This window comes from Heterodontus francisci, chromosome 16 (genome assembly GCF_036365525.1).
Source record: "Heterodontus francisci isolate sHetFra1 chromosome 16, sHetFra1.hap1, whole genome shotgun sequence".
In the NCBI taxonomy this organism is placed as follows: domain Eukaryota; kingdom Metazoa; phylum Chordata; class Chondrichthyes; order Heterodontiformes; family Heterodontidae; genus Heterodontus; species Heterodontus francisci.
Window position 1 is genome coordinate 91859274 of NC_090386.1, and position 19379 is coordinate 91878652.

Here is a 19379-nt window from a genome sequence, read left to right on the forward strand (position 1 = left end):
GTTCGGATAAAGGTAGAAGAATTTTGGATGAGCTCAAGTTTACGTAGGATTAGAGATGGGAGGCCAGACCCAAGAGAGTTTGAATTGTCAAGTCTGGAGGTGACAAAGGCAGGCATTTTGGGCCTAAAGCCAGCTTGTTTCTGCAACATTAGCTCTCAGGTGACACAAACCCTCAGGTATTGGATGGCACCTGAAGGAACAAGAGCTCCCTCCTTTGTATTGATGACATCCTGGCATTAAAGCACATGCGGCTAAAATTGCCACACAGTTTCTCCAAGGCACCAGCTGGGATCCACCAGGAAAACGCTGCAAACAGCTAAAAGTAGGTTTTCCTGTCGGGGTGGGGGCTGTATTTTGGCTGCTTTTCCTTACGAGTTTTTTTCAATAACTCTGGAGAAATTCACAACCTGTCAACGGCATTTAAATTTAATTTATATACATTCACCAGATGTGGGCAACACTAACAAGGCCAACATTTGTTGCCCATCGCTATGTGGCCTGAGGGAGTGCAGCACTGTTGGCGGACTAGTACTGATGGAGCGCTGTCAGAGGGGCAGTACTGAGAGTGCTACACTGTGGGAGGAGCAGTACTGAGGGAGCGTTGCATTGTCAGAGGGCCAGTATTGAGGGAGTGCTGCATTGCCGGAGGTACTGTCTTTCAGATGAGACATTAAACAGAGTCCCCGTCTTCCCTCTCAGGTTGACATAAAAGATCCCACAGCCACCATTTCAAAGCAACGCATGGGAGTGCTCCCCGCTGCCATGGCCAATTTTAACCTTAACTAAAAACACATTTGATGATCATGTTGTCGTCTGTGGTATTTTGTGCACAAGTTAGCTGCCTTGTTTCCATTACAACAGTAAATATCCTCCAAAAGTACTTCATTGGCTGTAAAGCACTTTGGGATGGCCTGGTCATAAAAGGCACTATAGAAATGAAAATTTTTCTTACTCGAGAAAAATGGAACACCCTTATTGTGTAAAGATAATGTTTTATTTATACACAATACATCCAGCAGCAGAACAAATTAAAACATATATGAATATGTACAGATCTGAAAATAGCAAATCACTTTTTTTCCCCCCATAGACAAACTAATTAGTCAACAGGAAGACAAGTTTATAGCTTTTCCCACTGGTATTAAGACACTTTGGAACATTAGAGGAGTAATTTTAACCTAACCTGCCCTTTGGGATACTGACTAGATCAGCAGTAATGCTTTTTTTTTTTTTAAAAAAAAAAGCAACACAGCCAATTTGACTCTTTTTGAAATCAGAGTGCAATATTGAGTGGGATGAGAAACTGGCACTGCATGTGATCCCAGGAGTTGGGTTAAAATTCCACCCTTAGGTATCTGCCAGCATTGGAAATTACCATGTGGATCACTCGAAGGCCTAGACCAGTGTGGATTCCGCATGTACAAAAGATATTCAGAGTACTGACAGTCAAATTGGAACTGGCATTGTACCCATTGGTACCATACTTGCTTATTGACTAGAACTGCCAAGCACTGGCACAGATCATACTTGGAATACTAACTGGGAGCAAGAAATGGTGTATTCCAAAATCTCTAGGGTGTGCCTCTCCTTCACTTTTTTTTAAAACCATGCTCGTGCAAGAGCTTCAAATATAGGACCTGGCAAAGACTACAAAACAAGCAAGCAAGGACCTACAATAACCAGAGGTTCTCTGTTCAAAAAAATTCCCAACTCTCAAGCCATTCTAATATCTTCAATAAGCCAGTAGTGATGTACCATAAATCATCGGAAGCTATCCACCTTACCCAAAGGCCTGGAAACTGCACACCCTGTAGTTATTTGCAGTAAGTCTCAGTTCCAAGCATATGTGTGGGCGGAGGAATGAAGCTTCACTTCAAGGCCAGTCACATTTTATGAGACTTTCCATTTGTGTATTAGCACCAAGGGCTGTATGCAACTCAACAGCCACTGATTGGATGCGATCTGCAAATCAAGCAGCGTGTGGGAAATAGAAGCACTAGGGTTCTTGTGTTGGTATGCTCCTAATTTTTAAAAATCCACTCCCTCTCCCACATCAAGATGCCATTAATATTTACACCAATATTAATCCAAAGAATCACAAATTCTTTTTACGTACCAAAATATATAGTTTTATTGAAAAAACAAAAAACATTATACCTTATTTATACTCTGAGCCCTATACCTGGGTGTGCTTTTCAGATGCTGGTGCCAATAAGCAAGCACTTTGAAAAGAGCTTTTGGAGACAGACTCCTGTTCAAGAAAAACAATTTAAGATTTCAATCCCATTTACTGGAGTAGCTGAAAAGATGGAGAAACATGGGAATAATGTCTGGAAGTTGAGCTTTGCCCATATACTACAGAAATACCATCGGTCAACTGAAAGAACCTCTTTTTAAAAAAAAAAACTATATTAAATGTAGGATGCTGGGTGCCTGAGCAAGCAACAGGCCCGTTGAGGCCTTATGGAGAAAGGCCGAAGGCTTGAAGACACCATTCTCCTCAGACCACCTTCTTTGTTACTCACCTGGCAAACTCAGGTGAGTCACATTGGCATAGAAGCTACTTGCAAAACAATAAAAAGTAAATTGAATCATAAGCTAATTGTTAACAGAAGATTAACCGAACATTAACTCGTAGCCCACACTGCTTAGAATCCTGCAGGCTTTGACTGGATCAGAAGGCCTCTATGCAAAAATTTGACAAGAAAGAAGGAATTTATCAAGTATGATTGTGTTGAACTGAGGTTTGCCTAAAAGCCTATTAAAAAAGGAGTTCCATCCCCACAGGATTAAAGGGGTGCCTCAAGCATGTGATTACCATGGAAAGGCAGTAGTGAGAACAGAGCTTGTTGTCAAATTGATGAAGATAGCCTGAAACATGCAGAGGAAAAAAAAGGCATCAAAAAGTTATTTAACAAAATTTAAAAGTGCCCTCACATTTGGCACAAGACCTAATTTTGGTTTTGAAAAGCCCGAGTGAATTCCCATTTAAGGATTAAAAATAATTTTCAACTGTCTAGGCCAAGCTCTGAAATTCCCTCCTGAAAAACCTGCCTCAGTAACCAAACTTTTGATCATCTTGTCCTGCAAAAAAAAAAAGTGTCAACTTTAACATTGAGGCACTATGAAACAGCAAATTGCTGTTTTACGAGAGACTTAAATTAATTTTTGTTGCTGTATGATCCATTTGGCCTCACAGCAGGGCTGGTACCAACACACTATGCTCAGTGTATTTTTTTTTTGTTTCAAGTGGCTACAAATTGAAGCTCAGCTGGGGCCTGTGAATTCAAGAAGCCTTCTGAAGATGTAATTACTTGGGCCTTAAAATACACAACTTCCACAGATTTTTTTTTTAGTGTTTGTAATTAGTCTCAATGGCATTACTATTAAAATCAGCAAAGAAAACACTAACATTCAAACCCTTTTTTGCATCACAGGATCCAACAGCTGCACACATGCAAGAGAAAAGATTCCTTTATTTATAAAACAATAATTTAATCCATAAATTGCTCTCCCATTATTTTGTCATCTGTAAAAACAAAGGTGTGCATGTATTCTGAAGCATTGGAAGGTTTAAATATATAGACTGAAGCTCAAATTCCAGCAGTTTCCTGATGGCAAACAGCCAGAGTGCTATTTGAAAACTTTGGTATTTGATTTTTTTTTTAAAAAAGAAATCAAATCATTCTAATTGTCAAAGGAGCTTCTTCACAAGAACACTGGCTGAGGAACAGAGTCATAGATTCATTTTTAAAAATTGACATTAAAACAGCAAAGCCCGAGGCATTCACACTACCACAGTTTGTACAACAGGAAAGAGTTGGATATTCTGACTACTTATGGGTGAAATTAGTGTACAAGTAAGAAATGAGGGGATAAAAACAAGTGCCCGGGGATGGGAACTTGAACTGTAAGTGTTTGACTTTTTTTTTTGGCATGTTTCTTGCACAATGCCCTTAGCCTTCTAGCAAGAAGGGCCTAGGTCAAGTTCATCAAGCAGAAGACGATTGGAGGGGGGTCATGAAACTGCTAGCATGTAGCATCTATACCATCTCCAGGATGCAAGGAGATTTTCAGGCACTGGGTTAAATTAAAGCAAAAACCCCTCAAAAGTAAAAAAAACATAAAAGCTTTTATTTTTTTTAATCCCTTTCCAAAGTGACTGACCTACATTATCCTGTGATGCACTGACTACTAAAAATAGTGACTGTTCCAGTATGAAACTTAACTGTAATATGGTCATATTGTCCACAAAATAAAAATGGCAGAAAAGGTACATCATCCTAAAAATTAAACACATCATTCATCTGAATGATTTTTAAAAATAAAAATCACACCTGGAAATAAAATGAAACAAGAGGCAGCAATTAAAATATTTTTAGATAGATAAATTATTTTCTTTTTTAAAAAAGCATGAAACTTTAGTTAGAACCAGATCTACAGAATTCTTGACAGTGAAGTTATAGGTACACAGTTGCATACTATTAGTATTTATAATAAAATACTACAAAAAGGTAACAATGATTAAGTACGTCTCTAACCCATAAAAAAAGTCAATTTGTTCGTTCTGGGGTGAAGAAATGATGCAAAAAGCAACTAACCATTCTGCATGGGGGAAAAAAAAAAAAGGGAGTGGAGAGCAGAACAGATCTCACAAGCAGATATTTAAAAATTTTAAAACTCAAAAAAATGCAGAAATGCAATTGTGATTCTTAAAGGCCGTTTGCAAGTTGCCGACTAGTGTTCAAGACAGCGGGTTTACCAGAAAGCCAGGACAATCTGGAGTTTCCTGCCTGCCCAAAAATGGCAGTATTAAAAAAAAAAACAGCTACAATTTCAATTTCAAGGACCAGAAATGTGAAACCTTTCACTCCCTCAACAACTCTTGGTAGAAATACTCATCGCGGGCAATTACAGGCAACAGTTTTTTTTTGTCCAGACTCATCCGTTTGAAAATGCTTTAAATCTTTTAATCTGGGTTAGACATTTTCCAGCATTTAAAAGTGGACTTTTTTTTAAAAATATATATACATACATGGATGTATGTTATATATAAAAAAAATTAGTAGAGGTTTTAAAACTAGTTGCAGAATTTGGCTCCACTTTTGTCTTTGTCTTAAGGCGGAAGCTCTTGGAGAATATAAAGCCTGTTGTTCAGAAGCTCAGGCTTATGCATAGAACTCAGTGGTTGGTGCTTTCTTGTAGATGGGTTTTTTGCTCAGGTCATAGCTGCCTTCATCCTTCTTCCTCATGCGGTAAACCAGCAGCAGGATGAGGAGGATGGCAAACAGGAGGCCAATAGTGCCACCAGCGATCATTGCTGCAAAAATAGAAATAAAGTTGGTCAGTGTAGCATTACAGAGTCAAATCCAACATGCCTTGTCTGAAGAGAACAAGCTTGCATTTACACGACACATTTTACCTTAGGGACATTCCAAAAGTGTTTGAACAACCAATGGAGTACTTGGTTTTGAAGAGTAGTTGTTGTTACAATCTAGGAGACGTGGCAGTTGATTTGTGCACAGCAAGATCCCACAAAACAGCTAGATAACTCAGTTTTAGGTGTTGGTTGAGGGATAAATAAAATTGGCCTGGAGACCAAAGAACTCCAGTGCCCTCCTTCAAAATAGGGTCACAGGAACTCTCATCCAGCTTAGGGGGTAGCTGGAGTCTCCATTTAACAGCTCATCCAAAAAGATAGCACCTGACAGTGCAGCATTCCTTCAGTACTGCACTCAAGTCACTGGAGTGGTACTTGAACCCCCAATCTAACTCAAGAGGCAAGGGAATTGAACCAAGGTTGACAGCTAAAAAATCAAAAGGTTTTGAGCAAGAACCCCCCCTCCAAATAATTAACTCAAGTTTGCTTGGTTTAAGTTGGCAAATAGCCTGCTGACAGCTACTGGAAAAAAGAACCCTATAGCTAATGGTGTAAAGTGGGTGTTGTGATGAAGTAAATGTTGACTTTCAAAAGCTCTTCTGAAGAGTTACCAAACTTGTCCAGGATCCAGTGTGACATGGGATGGAGGAGAATTGCTGGAAGTATGGTGCGTGTGCGGTTGTTTTAAAAAACAATAATAGTTTTATAGAATGAGATTGCCCAATAAAGGGACAATAGCTCCGCATTCCATAAAGGCACTGGAGAAGATTCAAAGATTCAGAAGGATGACAGCAGAATTGAAAGGTTATACCCTTTAGGAATGATCAAACAGGCTGCAGCAGTTTTCTCTAGAAACAAAAAAGGCTGAGGGTAACCTCATAGAGGTCTTCAGATTGCAAAAGCGTTCTAGGATAGACAAACATGCCATTCCCAGTTGCAGGCAAGACCAGAATTAAAGCTATAAAGGCAAGAATTACTATTCAATGCAATAGGAAATTCAGAGGAAACTTATTTATCCAGAGAGTAGTTAAAATGTGGAACTGGCCACCGTGTGGAGTAGTTGAGAATAGCAGAGGTATTTAAGGGGAAGCTCGATAAACACGAGGACGAGATGAAGAGGGGTAGGTGGAGGTTTGTGTGGAAGAATACCAGCACAGATCAGTTGGGCTGAATGGCCTATTACTGTGCTGTTAATTGTATGCAATAGGGTTTTGTAGGGAGGGCATAAATGGTCATCCGTACAGATCATTCCCCTATGTGGTGGCTGGTGGAGACATTTTGCACTGGACACTGAAGGAGTGTTGGACTTGTATACTGTACCTGCAAGCATCTCTGTGCTTTCAAAGACGCTGCTGTTGTTTTTGCTTGCCATGGCGATCCTGTTGCCGACGTCTTCCTGCAGTACGGTTTTGTCCGGCATATGCACCTCATTCTTTACAACAGGGGCCTCCACGTCAGTTAAATCCTCATCACTTTCACTAATTCGGTTGTCCATTTCATCATCCTAAGCAGAACAGTTCCATTGCATTTAGTCCTTTACTCATTTCCCCTCCTAAAATTTTCTGGCTTCAGTATTCTTAAAGTAAAGAAAGGTGCCTTCTTTGGCGTGATGGGTGCCAGCTCCAGGTCAGAATTTAAGTGACCTAGGCATGGGTCATTCAGTACTGCTTCCTCACCCAGCAGGCATCAGTGGAGGGCAACTAGGACAACAAAAACAAGAAATGCTGGAATCACTCAGCAGGTCTGGCAGCATCTGTGGAAAGAGAAGCAGAGTTAACGTTTCGGGTCAGTGACCCTTCTTCGGAACAGAGTTCCGAAACGTTAACTCTGCTTCTCTTTCCACAGATGCTGCCAGACCTGCTGAGTGATTCCAGCATTTCTTGTTTTTGTTTCAGATTTCCAGCATCCGCAGTATTTTGCTTTTATTTGAGGGCAACTAGGAGTTGAGCTCAGGTAACACTGAGCAGTTTCTCCCACCCCCCCTTTCCCCACTTCTGGCATTGAGTTCAACAGTTGCCACCCCAGCTGAAAGCCTGGGTTAAATTTAGCACAGATGGCAAATTGAAGATAGGACCTTCTTGAGTGGTGTGGCTGAGCAACATAGTGGTGTCATTTACTCCCAGAGCTACTTTGAGCTGGAATGCAGAATACTGCAGCCAGCCCAAGTGTGCTCCAGTCAGACTGTTTTTGGTGCATATGCACTAACATTGTCTACCATAGCGTCAGCTCAATGCAACGACGCCATGGGAACAGTGCAAGGCAGTGCGATTAGCTTTGTTTAACTCTAGCACACAGCTACCACAGATGATGGGCCAAATGGCCTCTGTGCTGTAACCTTCTAGGGCTTTGGCTTTGCACAAGTTCCACAAAGTTAGCGAGGACCCTGTGAAGTTTACTCGTGCTTTGTAAAGTCAACTGTTCTCCCAACTCAGGACAGGTTGTTGACTGACCAATGTTCCCACTATTGGGTCCCCTTGACTTCATGTATCCTAAGCAACAGTATGAAAATCATACAACCCTAATGTAGGTTAGTAAAGAATGGAGCACATCTCACCTCATCATCGATTGGCTCTTTACCCTCATCTGCAAGTAAAGAAAAGAATTGTTAATTACATGCAGGCTACCTAGTCAAATTTGCAAAGTCTAGATGAGTAAAATGCTAGACTCAAAATTGTACATCTGAATGGTGTTATACATAAATCACTACTCTTTAGAAAGTAGATACCCTCTACAAAGTGCTTGAGATGTTTGTGCCATGAATGCTATTGTATGATCCAATTTGCGTCAGACCGTCTACAGTTTTGTAGCACACTCAGTGGTTTGTACTTCTCCAGCTCGCTTTGTGCCCCATGTCAGCTCAGGAGATGGTAGCACTCATCTCAGTCAAGACAGTTTTATCAGCTCCTACCATTCTAGAGGGAAGCACACATTTGGGCATTCACTCCTGTGCAGTACTGAAGGAGTGCTGCAAATGTTGGAGGGAGGTGCAATCTTTTGCACGAGACTATTAGTGGTCATTGGATAGACATATGGATGAAAATGGAATAGTGTAGGTCAGATGGTTTCACAGGTCGGCGCAACATCGAGGGCTGAAGGGCCTGTACTGCGCTGTAATGTTCTATGTTCTATACTTTAAACTGTCTTCCCTCTCAAGTGGATGTAAAAGATGCATGACACTATTCAAAGAAGCACAGGGGAGTCCTGGCCAATATGGATCCCTCAGTCATCATGATGTTGTGTGCAAGTTCACTGGTAACATATACTACATCAGAGACTACACTTCAAGAGTTCTTCAATGGCTGCAAAGTGCTTCCAGTTGTTAAGATTGTAACAGGCTTTATATAAATGCAAGACTTTCCTTTCATTGTGTTGCACTGCAGTCAAGAGTTAAGGCAAGAGAAGAGAGAGTGGTTGCAACTGAAAGTTATTTTAGAAATTGCATTGAGTGTTTTGTGATCATGTTAGAAAATATAATGGATGGATGAGACACAAATTTGGGCAGAGTGTAGTTAAAGTGTTATAGGAACTTTACTGAACACTGACTCCATCCCCCAGGCATGAAGAGAATTAAACTTGTACTTCAATGCCAGTGACACCAATCTCAGCTGAGCCTTTGTAGCTTTTCTGCTCAGATAGGTTGGAATTTCCACAATGTGACTGCTGATGCTTGAATGTAGTTGTAATGCGGGAGGCGGGTGTGGGAGATGTGGTGTTAACAGGTAGATGGAAGGAAAACCCCTGCAGTTATACAGAAATTACAGTAACTCAGGAAGTTGTGATCTCAGTTCAACAGTGAGCAGTGCATTCTCTCACTGAAACCACTTCCTCCTACAGCTTGATCCAGACTGCCCCCACGAGAGCGCAGGGGAAATAAAGACACTAAAATCTTACAAACTTTCCGAATTCCAGCACTTCGACTGCAGGGCAAAAAAGCACCCCCAGCTAAGCCTCAAACTCATGTATATGATGTCCCTTCAGTCTGAAAGGGAAGGTAACGAGAGTCACCCACCCATTGAAATAATTGATCTGAGAGGAAACTAATTCCCAGTTATCATTTCAGATTCCCTCTGTTTTCAGGTTGACTTTTAAAATAAATCAGTTGCATGTAAAGACTGGAGTGATTCCATTCAGTCCAGTCCAGCCCATATTAGATTGACTCCAAAATAGCCTAGCAAGGACTCTGTTGTATTCAAGGTGACTGATCACCATTTTCAACAGCAATTGAGGATGGGCAATTAGACTTGGTCGAGCCCACATCCCATGAATGAATATATTAAAAAAAAACACAAGCTCAACCCAACAGCTGTCTGGCCACGTGGGTGATGGCAAGCTCAGCCTTCAGCAAATGCAGATCCTCGGGTGAAGAGATTTCTGGACTTTTCTAAAGCGAATGGCTTGCTTGTTAAAAGAGGATTTCAGTTTTGATAGCTAGATGTACACCCCTTTGGTCAGAGCTTGAGCAGACTTGTGAAACAGCTTTTATAACTGAGAAATGGTTTGTAAATCATGTTCCCTCCGTCACCCATTAACTGGACAAGAAAAATATACACATCAGGAAGGGAACATCTACAAAAATGATTACAGAATACACAAGGAGGGAACTATATAAAAACAGTTTATACAACTGCGGTGGAAATTGCAAGGATTAGAAAGCTTAAAAATAGATTTCAGTGGTTAACAGATTAATTGTAGAATGAGGTTAAATATCAGCTTTGTTAGTGGGGATTGTGGGAGACTTGCTAGTTTCTGAAGCAGCAAGAGGTCAGAGATAATTTCATCTCAGCTTCATAGCTAGAGAAGAGTTGTTACAAACTGCATTCCTTATGTTGCATCATGCTATTGGGAGATTGTTTCAAAGGCAAATGGAATTTTGATTGCAAACAGCTACCCTTTCTGGACTCTGAAGTTAGCTAGCACCTTTACTCAAATAGGCTGGAAAATGAACTCCACTTTTTACAGATTGACATATGCATTGGGCTGGTTGTGTCCTCATGCTTTGTGGAATCTCATTACTTTTGTGACATGTGATGTTCAGGATGGTTGGGTATTGAGTCAGCTCATCGGTTTCTGTCTGGGATTGCACACAGTCCTGTACTTTCCTAACCAAGCAGTTGCTCAGAATTACATTGTGAAATCAGGCAGCAAGAGGCAGCAGAAGTCCCCTGTCTGTCTTTTTTTCAACAAAAAAAAAGGACAAACTGTTGTGATGACAATATTCTTAGAAGTTAGAAGTGTGGCTTGTTGAACATGTTGGTCCTTTCCCTGACTAACATTTCTTAGGTTCTTCATCCCCACGTTTGGCTTTAGAACCAAGAGCCCAGAAGCTTGGTTTAGTTGGACAGTTGCTGGGACCCTCAAGGTTCTGATCTCACATGCATTAACCTGGATTAGATAGTAACAACTGTACATCAAGTAACAAGATAGTTACCCATTTCATCGCTGTCTCCAGAAGCAAGACCAGAGCCATCTTCTTCCTCGTAGTCAGGGTAAAGCTTACTTAGTCCTTCAAACCCTGATCCCTCCAGGTCATTCAAGTAGTTCCTTTTGGAAAGCAACTCCCTTTGCTGTTTCAGGTAGAGAGAATGATGGCAGAGGTCAGTACAGAACATGCAATTCGGGAACTAGACCTTGTGCTGCTTAACCTGAATGTGGGGACTGTTTGGCATTTGGGGGTGGGGGTGAAATTAGGTCCCAGATATTTAAATATTAATTCATTGCTGATCATGGTTGGAGATTGGGGAATGCAAGGGTTCCTTTTTCTTAAATGGGATAGTTTCCTCCTCCCTGCTCTCCCCTTCCCAACAAGGTCAGTCCAGCACAAGCTCTAAATCACATGTTAAAAGAGAAACAAGTGTTACATTCTTACTGTTCTAGCAGAAACATTCCAATCAGGCAGTAAACAGGAAGCTAGTTATAAATATATCCCCTACTTATTAGTGTAACTGGAGGAGACAGATTTTCTCTGCTCTGGTACCAGTATTCTTCTGAATCAAATAAAATTACTTTTATTTTATTTTCTTTAAAAAGCAGCTTCATGACAGTAATGTGACTAGAACTGGAAAGGGGGGGAGAAAAAAAAAAGCCTTTGACCTGAATATTTACCATCCCACTGTGCCTGGATTAACCCTTCAAGGGTGCCAAACACCAAAACGAGGCTACAGCACAGTCTTTTACCCATCGCATTTCCCTAGCGTAGAAATCCCTTGTCCAGCACCAAACTTCAACACACAGGCTTCTAAGTTTTGGACAGTCCAGGGGTGGGGAGAGATAGCAATATAGTATTTTAATTCTGTTACCAAGCTAAGTGACTTCAGCTCCTACCATCATCACGTTGCACTGATGCCCTACCAAAAGCAATACTCACCATAGCAGACAGAACACCTGGTTCCAAATGGGAGATGTTGACTGGGTGGCTTGCTTTGGCTCATACACAAAAAAGTGGAGTTGGGAGCAATTTGGGCAAGGGGGGGGGGGGGGGGGCAGGAAATGAGGGTGTACTGACAACCCTTGGTAAGACAGAATATCTTCCATTTCCCCATCATTATAGGTTTATAACTCATGGGCTAAACAGAGTACCCTCCAAAAATGGAACTGAATTGTTGGTCGGTAGAATCAGGATGAAATTTTCACCCAGTATAAAAGTGGGGATGAAACTGATCAGCCAGGGCAGCAAGTGGGTGCTACAATTAGCCTCAGGATATCAGGGAGCAGAGATCAGCACCAAGGGGTTCCTGATGTAAAAAGGTAGCGAGCAAAAGATCAGGCTCAGATGGTGATGTCCCCTGCACACAGCCAGTGCTGCAGCACATGAGGAATGGCAGAGAACTGGGACACAGACACTCAAGAAAGCCAGGAAGTGGAAAAGTATGGGGTAGAGGAGATGGTAGATTTAAAATAGACACACAGTACCAACTTACAGCCTGCAGCTCATCAGTCTGACAGCCACACATGTAACATTCCATCAGCAAGTGACATAACGTGTCAAAAAAACAAATGGGTAATTTTCCCTATTGCCAGGCGCCATGTACACTCAGGCTGGTGGCTTTCTGAGAGATCAAACCTGGTGTCATGTGGGAGTTAGGTCTTAAAAAGGATTCTAGAGCCTGGGTGTGTGCAAGGCAATCCCACATGACAGGGGTGTGATCCTTTTCCTTCTTTAAAGCAACAGGATGCTGCAAAAGTGGGGGGTAGAAATTCCAAAAGGATAGGATCAAATGGGCTGAAGGGTCTTTTTAATTCAAACCAAATCTGATGACAGCGCTAACATACAGTTGGAATGCAAGCAGATGTTTTCCAGCCAGTTATGCAGAGATATAGCACAAGCACACACAAATGAAGGCGATTTTAGACAAAGACTTGCATTTAGATAGCACCTTTCACCACCTCAGGGGCAGCCCAAAGTGCTTTATGGCCAATGAAGCATTTTGTGCACTAACTATTGTAATGTAGGAAATGTGGCAGCCAATTTGTGCAAAGCAAGATCCCACAAAGAGCTATGTGATAATGACCAGGCAATTTGTTTTATGATGTTGGATAACTATCAGCCAGGTCAGCAGGGAGAACTTCCTTGCTCTTGGACTGCACGAGGAGGAGTTTTTTTTTTTTAAAAAAAACACCAGGATGTTGGCTCTCAGTTCATCAAAAGACAGCACCTCTGACAAAGATTTTTGTATTGTAATTCCTAGAGTTGGACTTGAACCCACAATCTTCTGATAAGACAGCTACTCAACACAAATAACCTGTGGAGTGGGGGCCAGCAGTCACTGGCTGCAGAATCCCTTTTAGATACATGCAAGATAAATCCTCTGCAGGTTTAATGCTGTTGGATTAATTGTAGAAGGGAGGGAATGTAACTTTACAATGGAAGAGTCAACTTGACTGAAGCATAAATCAGTGACTACAGGCTTACTCACACAATTTGCTTAGGACATTTTTGAGTTGCAACATGTCCTCATTACTCATGACCATTTGAACAATTTGTATAGTCACTTCCCCCTCATGCCAAATTCTCTCCCAATGCCTCACCAGGGTATTGTTTTCACTTACATCAGTGCCAGGCCCAGATAGCATACTGCTCACAGGAACATGGACAGCAAGAAGGGTCTCTGAATATTGATCAGAAGTGGAAACCCTGGCTTCATAACCCCAAGATTCCAAGTCTAATTGTAGCATCGCTTTTCATCTCTCCTGCCAAGGAGAAGGGGTCAAATCCAAAACCTTCCAACTTTTGCAAGCCACATTAGAGGGTGTCTATTTACTCACACACTAAGTCTCATGACTCCACATGCCACAACTACCCAAAATAGAAAACAACTTCTTAGTCTTGACCCAAGGCAACATTTTGAATTTAAACACTCGCCCTCAATTTCAAATTCCATGGCCTCACTCCCTCCCCATCTCAAACTTCTTCCAGCCCTACAACCCTCAGATCTCTGCTCCAATCTTGGCCACTTGCACTTCAGATTTTCATCACCTCACCACTGGAAGCTATGCCTTTGGCTACTTAGGCACCAAGCTCTTGAATTCCCTCCCTAAACACCCCTTCTTCTTCCCCCCCCCCCCCCCCAAGTCAGCCCTTTAGAACATATATCTTTGACCACTATTTTTGTCACTTGGCCCAATAGCTTACATGGCTCAGTAGTAAATATACCTGATAGAGATGCTTCACGAGCACTAGGTATTTTTCGACTTTAACAAAAAAGGGACGCTACACAAGTTGTTATTGACTGACTTAAGCTTCTGTAACACGAACCAAGTCAGTGAGAAACAGGCAGAAAAAGGGGCTGTTGAATTATCCGCACATTGTCAGAAACATACTCACACTTCAGCTGTGTAAATACACAAACTCCAGTAAACACCCATGAGCGATAAAGGTGGAATTAAAAAAAAAACAAAAAAAGGCATCACAAAAGTCACGGCTGGACGCTCAGGGCAAGTTGCAGCTCGATCAATGGCTTGCACGGTTGAAAGTGAACTAAGCCAAGAAACTCCATAGCACTAAACAAAAACAAAGATTGAGATAGGGAAGGGGGTGGTGGGGGGGTGCGCAGTGGAGAAAAGAGCACATTTTCTGATTAAAATCAGTGTTGCCAGTAATAGCCTAGACATCTTGGCAGCCAGCCAGATAACCTCTAGCCTGGGGACTGTCACATCCTGCATTCAGTACCTTGCTCACAGGAAGGGTCAACTAGAGTGTATATGTTGCATGCGTAGTCACAATCTTTCAGACTTGTGATTTAAATTAATCTTTTAGTTTGTTTTTTGGTTTCATTAATACTGTGCCAAATTCTGTGCAGGACGGCTGCTTCCAGATGTAACATGACTCCATTTTCTACGTGTCTCCGCGCAATTTGCATTTAAAAAGCAGCAACACTGATCGAAATTAAACAAGTGGCAGATTTGCCTAGACTGACGCAACATTAAAAACAAACTCAATACAGCCTGCTAACTGGGAGGGGTGGTATAGTGCAAGTACACACACACACACAACTATTAACTGGGAAGTCACAAGATTAACTCAAGACAGCAATTAGAAAAAAAAAAACTTAAATCAAACTGTTTCCAAGAGTCCAGGAAATATACTCTTCATTGCTCCATCTATCCCTTCCTCCTGCAATCTTCAGGGCTTTTAAAAAAAAATACCCAAACTAGGGTGAGATCTAGAGCACGCTACCGAATGTGTGGTGGAATTAGATTCCATAGTAACTTCCAAAAAGACAATTGAACAGATACATGACGACTAATTTGTAGGGTGGGGGAAAAAAAAAAGAGAGCAGGGATGTGGAACTAAATTAGACAGCTCTTTCAAAGGGCTGACGCAGACAATGGACTCCTTCTGTGTTGTAGGATTCTATTCCAGGTGCACCCAATTACTACTCTATTTAAATTTATTCCTTCCAACCTTGATTGTTTGCTGGACTGAGTGTTTCAGCTATCCAAAGTTTCTCTAGGGGACTTAAAGCCCAGGGAGGGGAAATTCTTGGACTATAATCCTGGTCACTGAAATAGTTGCAACAACACATAGGAACAGGAGGAGGCCATTCAGCCCCTCAAGCCTGTCCCATGGTTCTAAGAGAACATGGCTGATCTTTGACCCAACTCCATATATCCACTTCTGCCCCATATTACTGAATGCCTTAACAAAATTGGATCTCCGATTTAAAATTTACAACTGACCTATCAATTGCCCTTTGAGGAAGTGCATTCCAACATTCTGCCACCCTTTCCATACAAGGGTTTCTGAACCCCACTTCTGAGAAGCCTAAATATTACTCAGGTTATGTCCCTAGTTCTAGATTCCTCCAACCAGTGGAAATAAAGAACAAAGAAATTACAGCACAGGAACAGGCCCTTCGGCCCTCCAAGCCTACGCCGATCCAAATCCTCTATCTAAACCTGTCGCCTATTATCTAAGGGTCTATATCTCTTTACTTCCTGCCCATTCATGTATCGGTCTAGATACATCTTAAAAGACGCTATCGTGCCCGCATCTACCACCTCCGCTGGCAATGCGTTCCATGCACCCACCACCCTCTGCGTAAAGAACTTTACGCATATCCCCCCTAAACTTTTCCCCTTTCACTTTGAACTCATGTCCCCTTGTAATTGAAACCCCCACTCTGGGAAAAAAGCTTCTTGCTATCCACCCTGTCTATACCTCTCATGATTTTGTACATAGTTTTGTAGATAGTTTCCCTCCTTCCATCTACCTTATCAGTTTCCCCCATAATAATCTTAAACCATCACCCCTTAAGCCAGTATTCCAGGGAATACAACCAGAGGTCAAGTTGACCATTTTCAACATCAAAAAAACATAAAAATTCAATTATTTAGGTTCCAAAATCCTAATTGCAGTGCAGTTTCTAGTTGGTAACCTAATCCAAGGGGTCCGGCACCAATTCTACATTACTTGTATTACATTCTAGGTGATTGATCATTCCTATTACAAAATATAGAAGTCTTGGCACTGGGCACCTTCAGCAATTGAGGAGCTATGCACCAGTTCTCAGAATCATAGAATGGTTACAGCACAGAAAGAGGCCATTTAATCTATTGTGTCCATACCAGCACCCTGCCAGAGCAACTCTGCTAGTCCCACTCCCTGTAATTCCCCAGTAGTGCTGAACAATTTGCCCTTTCTAGTGGCTCAGCTACCACTGACCACAAACCCAGCTCTGGTGACCAAGTGCTGCAACCCAAAGGCTGTCCAACCCAGCTCAAGGAGCTGACTTGCAGTGGTGATTCCAGAGGCAGCTGTGCTCTCAGCTGTCTGTTCCAGCCAAACAACTTTTGCATAAGCCTATCTTTCAGATTTCTTGCTCACTGATCAATACATGGGTCGTTGTGTCACTACTGGGAAAAGGGAGGGGCTGTGACCCAACACTCAGTAACTTTACAAACCACTCAGTTTTATTTTGGTTGCTACAGGGCAATTAGGGTGGATACCAAGCTGGGCCTTCACAATACCAAGGAATATAAATCCACCAATAATTAGGGCACTTTTACTCCATCTGAAAACAAGCCAAGCATAGGGAGGGACTCCACCATTCTCAGTTTCAATACCGATTGCACCACTGTCCCCCACAAACCCAAGTCTGAACTTGTAACTTTGGGGAGCTGTCCAAAATGAGTTCATTCAGACTTTCCAGCAACTTATACACAGATTTCCTCCCATCTATGCAGAGGTAAAGGGTAGTTAAGTAGCACCCAAAATGACAAGATGCTTTGGTATGGAAAGACACTATGGTGGGTGGTGCTGACTCCCCATTGGAGCCATCTACTCTAATGCCATTATCTTGTGCTCTTTAATAACTTGCTTCTCACTTTAATTGCCTCTTAATATGTTTCTAAATGACTCAGTTTGAACAGCCACACTTTTGGTTCAGAATTCCATATCATAAAAACCCTTTCCATATTAAAAACATCTAACTCCCCTTATATTTTTGCAGTACTAATTTTGAATTCTCAGAGTGCTGTTAATGTTGCAGTGGGTGCAACTTCCAGGACTGAATAAAAACCATTTACAAATCCCTCCATGGCCTCACCCCCCTCCCCCTCTCTAACCTCCTTCAGCCCTCTGCACTCCTCCAATTCTGGCCTCTTGCACATCCGATTTTAATCCTGTGCCTTCAGCCACCTAGACCCCACACTCTGGAATTCCCTCCCTAAACCTCTACCCCTTCGGCCCACTCCTTTAAAAACCTACCTCTTCGATCAATCTTTTGGCCACCTGTCTTGAATCTCCTTCCGTGCTAATCATTACTGTGACAATCTAGCAAAACGTTCAATTACAACTCACCTTCCCACCCACTGGGTAAAAAGGTTTTTTGTTTTAAAAAAAAGTATGGCTTCCAGTAGACTGAAAGACATCTCGATGGGTTAACAAGAGAAAGCAGCCATCTTTTGGGCTGCAGCAGGACTAAAGGGCATGTCAAATGCCATTAGTTCTGCTGTCAGTATGGGGCAACTATCCAACAAAAATGACATCCGACCGTAAAAATGACTGCAAAAAACTGCCCAAGAGCAAGAGCAGGGCCCAGAGGTTATACCCAGCAACAGATGGAGACAGGTTTGACAGCAGACGGGGGAAGAATTAACGTCTGCTGCAGTGTCCTCAGAACATTAATCTTCATCAGCAGGCAGTGCATTCAAGAACCAAAAATTTAAAAAAACAGCTAAAGCTAGTCAGGAACCCACCGGCCTCAGATCTTGAGAACTTTTACAAAAAAGGTAGATTGTGTATCTTCACTACAAAACTAAAGGTTTTTAAATATATTAAAAAAAAACTGGCTTTGGCATTCCAAGCCAAGCTGGCACCAAAAGAGGAACATAAAGTGCCAGTGCAGAGATTTAATTATCTGAACTATGGCATCACTTCATACTAACCTTTCTCCCTGGTAGATCAAAGGCTAAAGGGTGGGTGGGGGGGGGGGGGGGGGGGGGGGGGGAAAAGAGATCTGGAGTTCTTGGAAGCACCGATCCCTTTAAAAAGGAAGGTGTAGGGAATTTACACACAGCACAAGTCTTGTCAGTGGTCAGGAAGTGAAGACAGACTTGTATTTCTTTGGGACATCCAGAGATTGTGGAAGGTGCTAAAGTGCTTTACAGCCAAATGAAACATTAAGTGTAGGCAATGTTATAATGTCAGAAAGTGTGGCAGCCTGCACTGCACAGTTATATTGACTGGATAATCTTTCAGTAACTTGGTGGAGAGATAAATATTGGCCGGGACAGGGGTGGCGATCTTTTGCCTTCACTTCAGGACAGGCTCCAATCATTCCTCTTGAAAAGAAAAATCTACAGCCTTTTAAAACTCAAAAAGCTTTTACTTCAAACCACTCATTTGTCTTCTAATACGCTCAATGTTGGTTGAAACCTGCTCGGTGGCCTTAGTCCTTCTCAGTTAAGAGAAAGCAAGACTCTAAATCCTCCTTGCCCTGATTGTGATAAAAGCCTTTTAGTAACCATTGTAGCACAAAGGGTCAGTGAGGCCTTCAAAAATCATTGTTGCTAAAAAAAAAACCAAACTTGGCTGCCATTCTGATCTCCCTTGTTTTGCTCGACAATGCTTTCTACTTTGATATTATTTACACTTGAAATCACTATCAAGTACAATGATGGGGCTGGAAGGGAGAAACAGACAGTGACTCCCAGGCAGAGTTTAAAACATCTGCCAGGCACTGGGGGGGGAAAAGAGGTTTAAATAGGCTCAAATTCTACACATCCTCTTCATCCTGTTTTGTCTTATTAAAACAGATTGAGAAAGTGTACCCACTACCCACCCCCACAACCACACAGACATCATAAACATCTGGAGCACAAACGGTGAAAGAGGTCTCAGCCGATCTCACAGGTGTATAAATTGAACACAAAAGGTCAGTTTCTTGCCCAGCATTTGTCCTCAACCAATGTCACAATGAACAGATTAGCCAGTCATTATCTGATGGCTATAATAAAAACAAAATGCTGCAGATGCTGCAAATCTGAAATAAAAACAAGA

At 41.9% G+C, this 19379-nt stretch overlaps 1 protein-coding gene across 1 annotated transcript in view; it reads right to left on the reverse strand.

Annotated features, from left to right (window-relative positions):
• Positions 1-972: 972 nt before the first annotated feature.
• Positions 973-19379, reverse strand: part of sdc4 (syndecan 4) — a 29389-nt gene continuing 10982 nt past the window's right edge. Inside the window, exons 2-5 of the mRNA XM_068048634.1 lie at positions 10809-10944; positions 7935-7963; positions 6701-6884; positions 973-5320 (exon numbers count right to left, since the gene is read on the reverse strand). Of these exons, the coding sequence (XP_067904735.1) occupies positions 5169-5320; positions 6701-6884; positions 7935-7963; positions 10809-10944 (501 nt within the window). The 3' untranslated portion in view covers positions 973-5168. The remainder of the gene's footprint in view (positions 5321-6700; positions 6885-7934; positions 7964-10808; positions 10945-19379) is intronic.